This window comes from Boleophthalmus pectinirostris, unplaced genomic scaffold, assembly GCF_026225935.1.
Source record: "Boleophthalmus pectinirostris isolate CB_2022bp ecotype Guang Dong unplaced genomic scaffold, ASM2622593v1 HiC_scaffold_13, whole genome shotgun sequence".
NCBI lineage: Eukaryota > Metazoa > Chordata > Actinopteri > Gobiiformes > Gobiidae > Boleophthalmus > Boleophthalmus pectinirostris.
In genome coordinates, this window is record NW_026571036.1 from 33,841,443 (window position 1) to 33,853,945 (window position 12,503).

Genomic DNA, 12,503 nt, shown 5'->3' on the forward strand with positions numbered 1-12,503 from the left:
TCTGTGGTGAAGAAAACAGACTTGATAGTTTAATGATATCATGCCTAAATGCTCTGTTTTACTTTTTCGTTTCTATAGGAACAAGGCAAAGTGGGCGTGACCTTCAACATCGGCACAGTGGACATCAGCGTGAGGGAGGACATTGCAGTGAATGATGGGAAATACCACCTGGTGCGATTCACCAGGAACGGAGGAAACGCCACTCTGCAGGTTGACAACTGGCCCGTTAATGAGCACTTCCCCTCAGGTAAGAGCTTTATATTCTGTGTGTTTGTCCTGTTATGATCGTATTAATAAAGAATAGATGGTGAAACTGGACACTACCTGTTTCAACAAGGGCTGAAATCTAGTGGTCACTGTTTTAGTATATGGACAGTGCTCAAATTATTATATTGTTTCTGTTTCAAATTTGCAAGTAGATTTTAATTATCACACACCATCTTCTAATTTAAAAACAAACTGGGTGCTCCTCAATGAATGTAGCTGTAATCATTTTTAACAACTAAATTTAACTTCTACTTTTTGACAATGGTCACATCATGTCAAATTATTTATAGGGCTTTTCCACCTTCAAGGCACTCAAAGCTGTTTACATAAAGGAACCACCTGCACATTCATACATCAGTCTACTCAGACACTGGGGTCAAGTGTCTTGTATAACATTCATCTGTGGGAGCTGGAATCGCAGAGAAACAGAGGGCAAACTACCAACTGAGCAACTGTCACCAAATGAAATTCAATGAAACTCGATAGATGATTTTACAAATGTAAAAAAGATGTATCTTGTGTGCGACTGACTCATAGACACAGTGCAATACACATCTTCATTTAAATTTCAGTCAATTCGTGCCCCCAAAATGAGTAGCACATGAATATGCCATTTTAAATAAACATTTCTTTCTTGTATTTAACATTTCTGACCCACACGCAGCCAACAGTCTTTTACCAAAAAAATCCTTTTTAACCTGCAAACTATCATTTTGAAAGAGGCAAGAACAGAACAACATCTAGTAAGCTCACCGCAGAAAAGGATTGAAAAGAGGCATTTGGTTGGTGAGGCAAAAAGGGGAGAAGAGTGTGCAGAGCAGAGGTGGGCTGCTGGTCAGATAAAGCCCCTATCTCTCATCCACAGGTCAGTAACAGCAGCAGTACATCTGAATACAAATATGACTATCAAATACAACAGTGTTTTGAATCAAATGTACCAGGAAATTTTTAAATGTTGGGAAACTGTGGAGCTACAATTTTTGTAACATCTTGTTCTTCTGCACTACATGTCTATTCTGGAGAAGGGTCTACCACTTTCTTCCTTACTTGTCTTCATGAAGATCTTATGGCTTTACAAGGAATGTTCCACAGTATTGCATACTTATCCATCATTGCCATGGTTGATGGCACTGGATGGAAGTTACTAGCCAGGCTGGTGCCACCTTGTGCCTCCGCTCAATTTCCTTTCTCTCCAGCGACTAGGTCAGGAATCAGAATACTTTAGAGGTCAGTGCGGCAATGTACGCACAATCCCACCCCCTACCGCGGGCCGCACTGACAGATGAAGCTGCAATCGGTGCCCATGCAGATTCACAACAGATTATTAACGCAGTTTACATCCCAAAACTCAATTTACAGCAGTTGTGAAGCAACGAGTCTAAGTGGATCTGTTAATACAAGTACACGTGCACATACGGCGTCACCGAAGAACCAAAACAAACCACATGGTGGTACGCGTGTGCGCACTTCACTTTACGCTCCCACAACCACAGCATAAGAGCGCAGAGGAGGCGCTGACACAATTCCCCTGTTCATAAGTATGGGACCTTTATTGGAGGGGCTAATAAGAAATAAAAAGACACTGACAGTCTGTTTACCTGTTCAACACTCGGTGCGTAACTTGCTGGCAACCCGATGACCAAGCTCCACCTGTGCGTCGCCGAAATCCACGCGCACTCAGCGGCAAACACAGCTGTCCCATCAATATACAAGCACCACAAAACTGCAGTGATCTATTCCAGAGGCTTGGCGACATGTTAGCAAAAAGTACGAGGCAAAAACAAGCGTCTTCCATCCATGTTTGACATACGAGAAGCAGATACACTCCAGTGTAGTCCGCTTTCACACCGGCAAACGAACCAAAACTGGTCCGATTAACGAGCCTCTGTATCCCGGTAGAACAGCGATATCTCCAGTAACCAATACTGATGTTCCCTGTTAATACCGCGGGCCGTCCTCATCTCAAATTATCACCACGAACTCATAAAACAGCAACGTAGAACTTTCTACAAACTCACCGCATCAGTTCTGAGTTCGGTTAACAGCAGAAGCCAACAGCGTTCAGCGTAGCGCGCAGCTCCTCAGGACGGCGCTGGAGTCTGGTCCTTGGTCTTCTGTCGTCCTACAAGCGCGTTGGTCAGATGGTCCGGAGGCTCTGTCCTCCATGTGCTGGTTCCAGACGGTGGCGAGCAAGACCAGTGCGCAATGACTGGGTCTGAGCGGGTACGTTCCGCCGTCTGCGCGCTGGTTCCGTGTTCCGTGCGGGGAAGTGAGAATGCGCTGCTGCTCCTGTCCTCCGAGCTCAAGAACCGCGGCTGGTTCCGAGGTGGTGCAAAGCATCCGGACAGAACGTGAATCCAGTTTAGTTGGTGTCCGCATTTGGTTCTTCCCGGGAAAAGCGCTTTTCACTCCCCGCTCCACGTCATCTGAGCCCGGACAGAACCGGAGCTGCTCCCGCTGGTTCGGGACTCCGGTTTGGATCTAGTCCGACTGTATTTCTCACACTAGGCTAAAAGCAGGACATTTTTTAAAGGTGAATCAATTGAATGGGCGATTGCCTATTGCCATAAAATTATTTGGTTAATTAAAGCCTAAAATAATAAATGCTGGTTCCTACATGATCACGGGGAACACCGGGACCTCTGTGCAGGTCCTGAACAGAAGTACACACCCCCAATTTTGACTCACTCTGGAGCCACACGTTCGCACACTGATACTTGCTCTGATCTTCGTGTGTTACATTCTCTGTATTGGCCATTGTTGGTAAAATATTTCGAAAATGAATCGCGGCTGCGTCTGGACAACAATCTGTTACTGCGCTGGAGTCGTACAGCGCGTCATTTCAGGCAGAAGGAGACGCGTTTCTCCCATGATGCATCTAGAATAGTTCGTTTGGACCTGCTGTCTATGGTTTGGACCCGGGTTCGCGTTCACACCAGAAGAACCGCACCAAAGTTGGTCATTTGGTGCGGATTCAAGCGAACCGAGACCACCTCTTTTTTGAGGTCTCGGCCCACTTGAGTTGGTCCGGGTCAGAGTCCGATTGACGCTTTCACACCAACGCAAACGAACCGAGCTAACCACTTCTGGTTCGAATGGATCGTTTGGTGCGCACCAAATACTGTCGGTGTGAAAGCACCTAATACAGGTCAAGGCTCACTGATGAGCATCTTCAATCTATCCTGAGGATCTGCTTCCTCCTGCAAGCCAAATATCTCTCAGCTGTACAAGATGAATCGTAGCCAGGTTTCAACCAGCAAGAAGTAGGCAAAAGAAGAAGAGTAGACGGATTAGTTTAAACTTACGTTCTGAATACATTTTCATGTTCTGAACTGTTATTAAAGATTAAGAAAGTGTTGCGTGTTGTTCTTTCTCTCTCCTCTTTTCCCGTGCAACCGCTATTTATCGAATACTCAATGCGGCCCAGCCTCACTCAGACTTTATCTAATGTGGCCCCCAGGTAATTTGAGTTTGAGACCCCTGCTTTAGAAGGTCCGCAAAAACCCAGGAAGTGCATGTTCAGGCAGCAACCAATCAGCGGAGAGCCATACATTCTGTGTTGTCAACGATTCCTGAGATTGAGGATTTAAAGCCAGAACAAAGAGAATGTTTGGTGAATTTTATCAAGGGGAAAGATGTTATTTCCTTTCTTCCCACGGGATTTGGGAAAAGCTTAACATCCCAGTTAGCCCTGTTAGCGGCGCATTCATAAGTCATGTCCAAATAGCAGCGACTGGTTAAATTTTTAAAAGTACCCACCTATCGTCGAGCGAACAAATTCTAACACTGCAAGGTCAAGTGAATCTGGCTGATGAATCAGGCTGGGAAGTTACCGGTCAGCTCTGGGAGAAAAAAAAAAACTGTTTTTCAAGGAGTGAGGAATAAAAACACCCATAATTCAGTAAATACATGGTAAATTTGTCTAATGTCATACAGTGGAACATTCCAGGCAATTAACTACTCTAAGAAGACTAGCTCCGACCCTCTACCAGAAATGTTACATAGTGCATCTTTAACTTCAGCTACCTCCATAATTACTTTTTCTTCTACTAATCCAAGATCAGATTGAAGGTTGAGTAATTGAGCTAGAATCATACACATACTATTGGCAGTGAAGATGATGTGTCTTTAGATTAAAGTCAGCCAAACTCTGTCAAAACCAATCCATTACCATAATGTATTTCCTAAAGGGCATAAAACAAAACACAAATCTAACTATGTTTTTGAGGAGGTAACAACATTATAACATGGCTTACAAGCTCAGAAGACTCAATTTTGTACAATATAGACCCTTTAAGTACCAAGACTAATCAGATAATAGCAGGTTGCAATCTCCTTTTGCACAAAAAACCCAGACTTATTTACAGAGAGCAGAGCAGGGCCTTATACCGGATGGGCTGCTGTGGTTTCACTTCAGCGCTAACAGGTGACACTAATGCTTTGTGTCTCCCACTTTCTTTGCCTTGAGCAGTTTTTAGCTTTTCTTTGAGCAGATAAAGTTGGATGGGTTTCATAACTGCAACTTAGCCGCCACTCTCATTCCGACCATTGCTGGGAGATTTTGGAATGCAATCTTCACTATTTTCTATTCTGCCTTTTTTTTTGGTTGGTTGGTTTAAAATCTCAATCTCAACAAAGTAAACCTTGTGAAAAGCATTGTATAGTTCCAAATAATCATAAAAAAGTTATTTGCCCACTACACAAAACGCATACAAATATAAACCAGCAACGTATGGCCCCAAATGCACCTCTGTTGTATAGACTGAGTGATACAGTGGCACGATTTTCAGTCTCAACTCCGAACGAAAAGGTTCCAGGTTCAATTCCCTCTCCAAAGCTCCTGTTCCTATGTATTCTATATGATTGAAATGCTTTAAAGGAACCGAAGTCATGTTAGAATGCTGTTTCCTGCTCAAAAACATACTTGGAGTTGTGTTATTGTGTTATTTTTCATTGACATGCCTAAATATGCAGCATTTGTCTGTCAAAAAAGAACTCCAGGTACATTTTGATGAGGTAACAACATCATAGCACATAAGAAAATAGCGTAGTATGGGCACTTTAAACTTCCAGGTATGGTTTAGTGTATTTTGGTCAGATACTGGGTTAGATTGACCTATCAAATACAGAGGGTACATTTTCCATTAGCGTTAATAAAGAATATATTAACCATAATCACACTATGCTATAAATGAGTAAATTAAACCAATATTTAAAATTTCCCTGGGACTTATTTTGATGTCCATAACACATATTCTTGATTATTTGCTGCTGGACTTTCTTAGCAAATCCATGCCATTACATTACATAAAAACTGCTCTTGCCTTTTTAATCACTGGCAATTTCGCACAGCAATTTAACCCTCAGCACCTCCATAATTATCCCAAAGTGCTTTGTGCATCGGTATTCACTGCTTGTTTTCTTCTTCTATCAATACGGGCGCCAATATCCCTGATCCCAGCAGCAGCCCCTACAGGCAGAAATCATTGCTAAATACTTTCTGGCCTTGATCTGCGGCTAAAACAATACATAACCGAGAGAAGTCCGATTTTATCCAGATGGGCATTTTTTAAGGGAAAGTACTTGTAGTGTGTCGTGATAATAGTAGTGTAGTTGTGGTAGTAAAAGTTGCAGTAACAAATGCAGAACGAAAAGTTGTAGTAGTTGCAGAAATTACTTTAATGGAATTGATGAAGCACTTATATAGAAGTTGTAATGTTAGTGGTGGGTAGTTTTTGCAGTACTGCAGTATATTAATTGTAATTGTACTGTAAGAATTAGTTTTTTGGAGAGTCTTGTTTTATACTTTTCTCTGAAATGTTCCACAGTAAACCAGTGAAATATATTAGTAATATTAGTTGTAATTGCAAAAATATTTGTAATTAGCAGCAGTTTTGGTACTAATAAGCCAAGTCATCACTGTTTCAATGTGGCTTGTACTACTAAGTGATATTTTGCATCATGGGTTAAGGTTACATCATGCTGGGGTTAGGGTACATCATGCTGGGGGTGATTTACATGTATGTGAATGGGTGGAATGTTTACCAGTTACCATGACAACACCTTTAAATGACAACACCTTACAGTGCACACAAGAAAAGTATACAAAACGGATTTAAACAACACAATTTCACGAGCGATGTGATCAATATGAGTGTTCATGGTCCTGTTTAGGTGTCCTGTTTAGCTAAGTCTGTTCCTTATGATCAGATTGGATTTAAATCAAACTCAGATTAAAGTCTAACTTGAGTAACAGAGCTTCAGACAGAGCAGTGCCAACAGTTAGCATCACACCCCCTTAGGGAATGTTGATGACATCAGCTGCAAAGTATCAATAGTTGTATTTGCAATACCAGAAGCAGTAACTGTAGTAATGGAGATAATAGCATCCGCATTAGTAGAAGGAGTGTGTCTACTGGTAACTCTTGACCAAAATATGAATCAATATACACATCAATATACATGCACACGTAACACTGAAAACAACTTATTTCTTTTACCAAAGCTCACATTTCCACATGTGCCCTCAATTTGAATCATTACATTCGTGGTGGCATGTCTCCGTGCTTTTCTTGTCAATGTCTCTGAATGAAGTTGAGGTCGGCACCAGGATCGAAAACCTCGTAATTTCTTCTTCTCCGGTTGACGTGTGCGTAATTTGCAGGACACTCAGAGATAGTAATTCAGCCATGATTGATTTTTGTGTCCGTCCCTCCTTCCCTTTTAAAGGTGTTGTCATCTCATGAGTAATTGTATGTTAGGAATAGGCTGCATTGAACACTTGCACACACACACTTTAAACAATGGTTAACTTGAATGCACTAGATTTGTATCGATAAATGGTTACGAGCTATGTCCATGTTGTAGTAATAGTATAGGGGATTGCTATAGTTAAGAAAGGAAATAACTTGGGGGCGTGCACCATTGCACATCTCATTATTAGTCTTACAAAGTTGGACTAGAGAACTTCAGGTCACTATTGTATACAAAACAATGTATTTAAATTGGGTATATTGGTTTATTTGACAGTGTAGCATTAGACAAAAAAATCAAAATGAAATCAGGTCAGATTGTATGCTTAATATTGCTGTAAGTTCTGGGCATATACACATGAAAAAAGCTGGCACAAAGTTCAATGTCTTCTCTTTCAGCACAAATAAATAAATAAAAGTGAAATTTTATTCTCAGAATTGCTTCAGAAAGCCATTATTCAACCCCAAATAAGTAATTTTTGTCAGCTGAAAGGACTTTAATCTTTACAGGTGCACTGTGTAACTTCTCTGGTAGAGGGTCCAGTTACTTGTTTCCATGAAGATGTTATTGCTTTGCCTGTAATGTTCCACAGTATGGTATTAAACATACATATGAAGTGTTTAGTCAGTTATGCTTGTTTTTATTGCTCAAAAATACCTTTAAAAACATGCTTTCTTACTGTGAGTGGGGTCAGATCTCACCTGTAAATTGGCCCGCTGGCATTTCCTGCTTGTTTCTATGGCAACTGAAAGGTTTAAAGCCATAATAATATCAATAATATCTCCATCAAAACAAGTAGCGGACCCCCAAGCTGAAGTTACACACTGCACTTTTAAAATTAATATGAGTTTATAGATTTAATCCCTAACAAATAATGATTGATCTCAACATTTGTGATTCATAAATTTGGATATTTATTTAAAAAAACAGTTAATCTCCCGTAGAGGTATACAGGCCCCTACCCTCATTTGATTTCTTTAGGGCCAGTGATTTAAGTATGCAGCAACTGTAGCTTCAAGTAAACTATCACACAGTAATGCCATATTATCACACAGAAATTCATATCGTTCAAGCATTTTATTTATGTTAAAGGTGCATTGCGCAAATTTTCTGGTGGAAGGTCCAGCACCAGCTTGTTAGGCCCGAGCCCCGACAGGGCGTAGGGCCTATTGCTTCCGCTCAGCGGAGCGAATGGGGAGCGACGTGCGCATGTCCGAATGCGACAAGACGACATGCAACTATGTCCACGGTCGCCCCCGGCACGAACAGCAGTATCCCAGTAACCCACGCCAAGGCCTGGCTCATATTTTACTACTGCTAAAATGAATGGAAGTCAATGGAAGGTCAGGGGTGACCCGACGAGATGGTCCAGACGCGCCCGTCACTCACCAATGACCCCACGGTGACGTGGGGAAGGTCGAGAGCTTTCAAAAAATGTATAATATGTTGTTCTAATGTTTTCGGATATATTGTTTTTGCTAAAATTTTTATTATTATTATTATTTTTTATTATTATTCTTCTGCTCTTTGAGCTCTAATTTGACCCCCTAAACACGTTCAAAAACTCACCAAACTTGGCAACATATTCAGAAGTGGCGAAAAATTCGATAAAATATAGGTTTCGTGCACGGGCATAAAAAAATGGCGACACAGCGCCACCTGGAAAATGCAAAAATTTCGCGCCTATGGGAGATATCCCGGTCAACTTTGTTGTAGAGCCATGAAATTCGGTACACACATTCATCATGTGAAGACAAACAAAAAATATAATTATGGCCACGCCCCCTGACACACCAGAAGGCGGCCATCTTGGATTGAAATTTGAGTCCGCGTTTTCGCTGACGTTGTGTTTGAACGAACTCCTCTGAAGGCGCTTCACCCACAGGGCTGAAAATCACCGTACATCATCTAGACAAGTGGAACATCTAAAGTTAGCTGATTTTTTTTGATAACTGTCACGGTTTACGTGCGGCAAAGCCGCAAAATTTGGTCAAAATTTCACCTAATTTCAAGGTGACATTATTTGCTCCTGTTCACACAGACTTAGTCCGATCGTGCTGAAATTTGAATCACTAATGTGTGATCTCAGTCTGAATATAATACACTATAAAACATATGAAAAGTGAACACTATAGCGCCCCCTACCATAGGCGTGAAAAGTCAACATTGTCGGATCTGCACCAAATTTGGGAATTATATTTTATGCATGATTACGAGTAAAAAAGTATATTATGGACATGGGGAATTTTTCACTGTTGGCCAGCAGGGGCGCAAAGACTCTAAAATTTGGGGCCTATGGGAGACGTCCCGGTCAACTTTGTCATAGAGCCATGAAATTCGGTACACACATTTGTCATGTGAAGACAAACAAAAATTTTTATTATGGCCACGCCCCCTGACAAACCAGAAGGCGGCCATCTTGGATTGAAATTTGAGTCCGCGTTTTCGCTGACGTTGTGTTTGAACGAACTCCTCTGAAGGCGCTTCACCCACAGGGCTGAAAATCACCGTACATCATCTAGAGAAGTGGAACATCTAAAGTTAGCTGATTTTTTTTGATAACTGTCACGGTTTACGTGCGGTGAAGCTGCAAAATTTGGTCAAAGTTTTGGCGAATTTCAAGGTAACATTATTTGCTCCTGTTCCCACATACTTAGTCCGATCGTTTTGAAATTTGAATCACTAATGTGTGATCTCAGTCTGAATAAAATACACTATAAAACATATGAAAAGTGAACACTATAGCGCCCCCTACCGTATACATGAAATGTCAACATTGTCGGATCTGCACCAAATTTGGGAATTAAATTCTATGCATGATAATGAGCAAAAAATTATATTATGGACATGATACCATTTTCACTGTTTGCCAGCAGGGGCGCAAAGACTCAAAAATTTGGCGCCTATGGGAGACGTCCCCGTCATCTTTGTCATAGAGCCACGAAATTCGGTACACACATTCGTCATGTGAAGACAAACAAAAAATATTATTATGGCCACGCCTCCTGACAAACCAGAAGGCGGCCATCTTGGATTGAAATTTGAGTCCGCATTTTCGCTGACGTTACGTTTGAACGAACTCCTCTGAAGGCGCTTCACCCACAGGGCTGAAAATCACCGTACATCATCTACAGAAGTGAAACATCTAAAGTTAGCTGATTTTTTTTGATAACTGTCACGGTTTTCGTGCGGCGAAGCCGCAAATTTTGATCAAAATTTCGCCTAATTTCAAGGTGACATTATTTGCTCCTGTTCCCACAGACTTAGTCCGATCGTGTTGAAATTTGAATCACTAATGTGTGATCTCAGTCTGAATATAATACACTATAAAACATATGAAAAAACACTATAGCGCCCCCTACCATAGACATGAAACATCAACATTGTCGGATCTGCACCAAATTTGGGAATTAAATTCTATTAATGACTACAAGAAAAAACATATATTGCTGACATGGGAATTTTTCAAGGTTGGCCAGTAGGGGGTGCAAAGAACATCTAAAGGCGCACTATGTCATTTTGCCATTTGCAGGCACAGAGTTTGCGGACACGGCGTTTACGGTATGGTGTTGGCGGGGCACACTATTTGCGGGTGCGGCGTTCGCGGGCGCGGCGGGCGCGGCGGGCGAGGGCCGTTCGACGCCGCTTGCGGCTTTAATCTTTTTATTGCTTTGGTTAGAATGTTCCACAGTAGAGATTAAATCTTAAGGGAAACAAATCAGATATGTGGAACCCAGAGAATTATTGTGCTTTTGAGCAATAGAAACAGCCGTAATGAATAAATTAATAAATGCTAGTTAGATGTGTTTAATGTCGTACCATGGAACATTCCAGGTAAAGCAATAACATCTCCATGGAGACAAGCAGGTGATGGACTCTCCACCATACTTTTTTTTTTTTTTTCTTTTTTCATACACATAAAGAAATAAACCAAAACAAAAAATAAAAAAGATCATACTCCAAGACACGTCAACAGAAGGCTCGGTGGAGGAGGGTGTATGAGGCGAAAGTAATACCTTTATCAAAATTCAAATTCATACAAGTAGTTCAAGTGACCCTACGTCGCACAAATACCGTCATCTGCTATATTTATGCATATGTCTATGGGCTATTTGGAAAAGCTCTGATTACATTATTCTTTCATCTATTCTCATAACCAAAAGAAATAATTCCATGCAGTTTTTTGCATACATCACATCAGTACATGTCTAGCGAATTGAGATCAGTATCATTACCATTAAAGCGTGTGTATCTGTCAGAAATAACAGGAAAGGGCGAGCGCTCTTTGAACCTAACACGGTACATGATGAAATTATTGCAATCACCACGGTGATGAGGATCTGTTCTACTGCACTTGAGATGGCCGTTCATTAAGTGTTCAGTATTCTTCAGAAGAGCAGAATATATCTTAAGTATGAAGTCTTATAAGCTTGCATGTTCTATATTACATGAAAGATTACAGATGAAAAAAGGTTCTATATTACAAAAAAAAACTCTTGTGAGGCCAATAACCTCTTCAAAAACATACATGGATTTGTTTTGTTTCATTCACACACATTTGAGTAATCTTTTATTATTAGTCTGTCTGCATCTTCAAAGCTGAAAATGCTCTGTTCCACCTTGTGATGTCATGAAGCAAAGGTTTTCAACTTAACTACCTTTTACCTTGAGTTAACCTTACCTTTACTTAATATGCAGGCTTTGAGTATTAATAATGTGCAAATGGAGCAAAACACAACTCCAGGTATGTTTTTGATGAGGAAACTACATTATAACATAGTTCAGAAAATAGTGTAATAAGTCACGTTAATTTCAAGCTTCTCCACATGTATTTCTGAATAAAGCTAGCACTGAAATAGGCTTAGCAGTACTAGTTGCAAAATTAATTACTGGCAAATGTGTATTATAAGATTAGCCAACAAAGTGAATTATGACGACTAGTGTATTAACTGTGCTTTTTCAGTTACCTATTTGAAATAAGCTCCTCTGGGATTAACAGTTTTTACAATTGAGTGGAAAAAAAATTGAAAAATTAGAAATTGACTGAAAATCTAAACCCCCAGTACGGTGGCCTCAGGGGGTCAGTACTTGTGATTTTAGTCCAAACTCACAAAGGCAAACTGCATTAACTTTTAAAACAACTTTGCAGAAATGTTATGACTAAATATTTGTATTAACTTGGAAAACTTATCTTCATCAAGATGTTCCATAGTATAGCATTAAACTTATGCATTTCCATAAAGAAGAAGAAATATGTGACACCACCAGGCCAAGTTATAGGTCAGATCTATGGAGAGAGAGTGCACTAACAGTACAGATGCATGTTTTTCCAAAGTGTTTATGAGCAATGAAAACACCTATAAATGAATCAGTGCAAGTGCCGATTTTTTTTGTCCCTATACGACCTGTATCTGATTTTTTAATGACAGTTTGAATGGCACAGATCCGATTTTTTTCAAATGCAACCCAGGTCACTTGGATAT

At 40.6% G+C, this 12,503-nt stretch overlaps 1 protein-coding gene across 1 annotated transcript in view; it reads left to right on the forward strand.

Annotated features, from left to right (window-relative positions):
- LOC110162778 (neurexin-3b) overlaps positions 1-12,503 on the forward strand; it is a 487,474-nt gene that overhangs the window by 394,863 nt on the left and 80,108 nt on the right. The window contains exon 13 of the mRNA XM_055149454.1: positions 79-247. Within this exon, the coding sequence (XP_055005429.1) occupies positions 79-247 (169 nt within the window). The remainder of the gene's footprint in view (positions 1-78; positions 248-12,503) is intronic.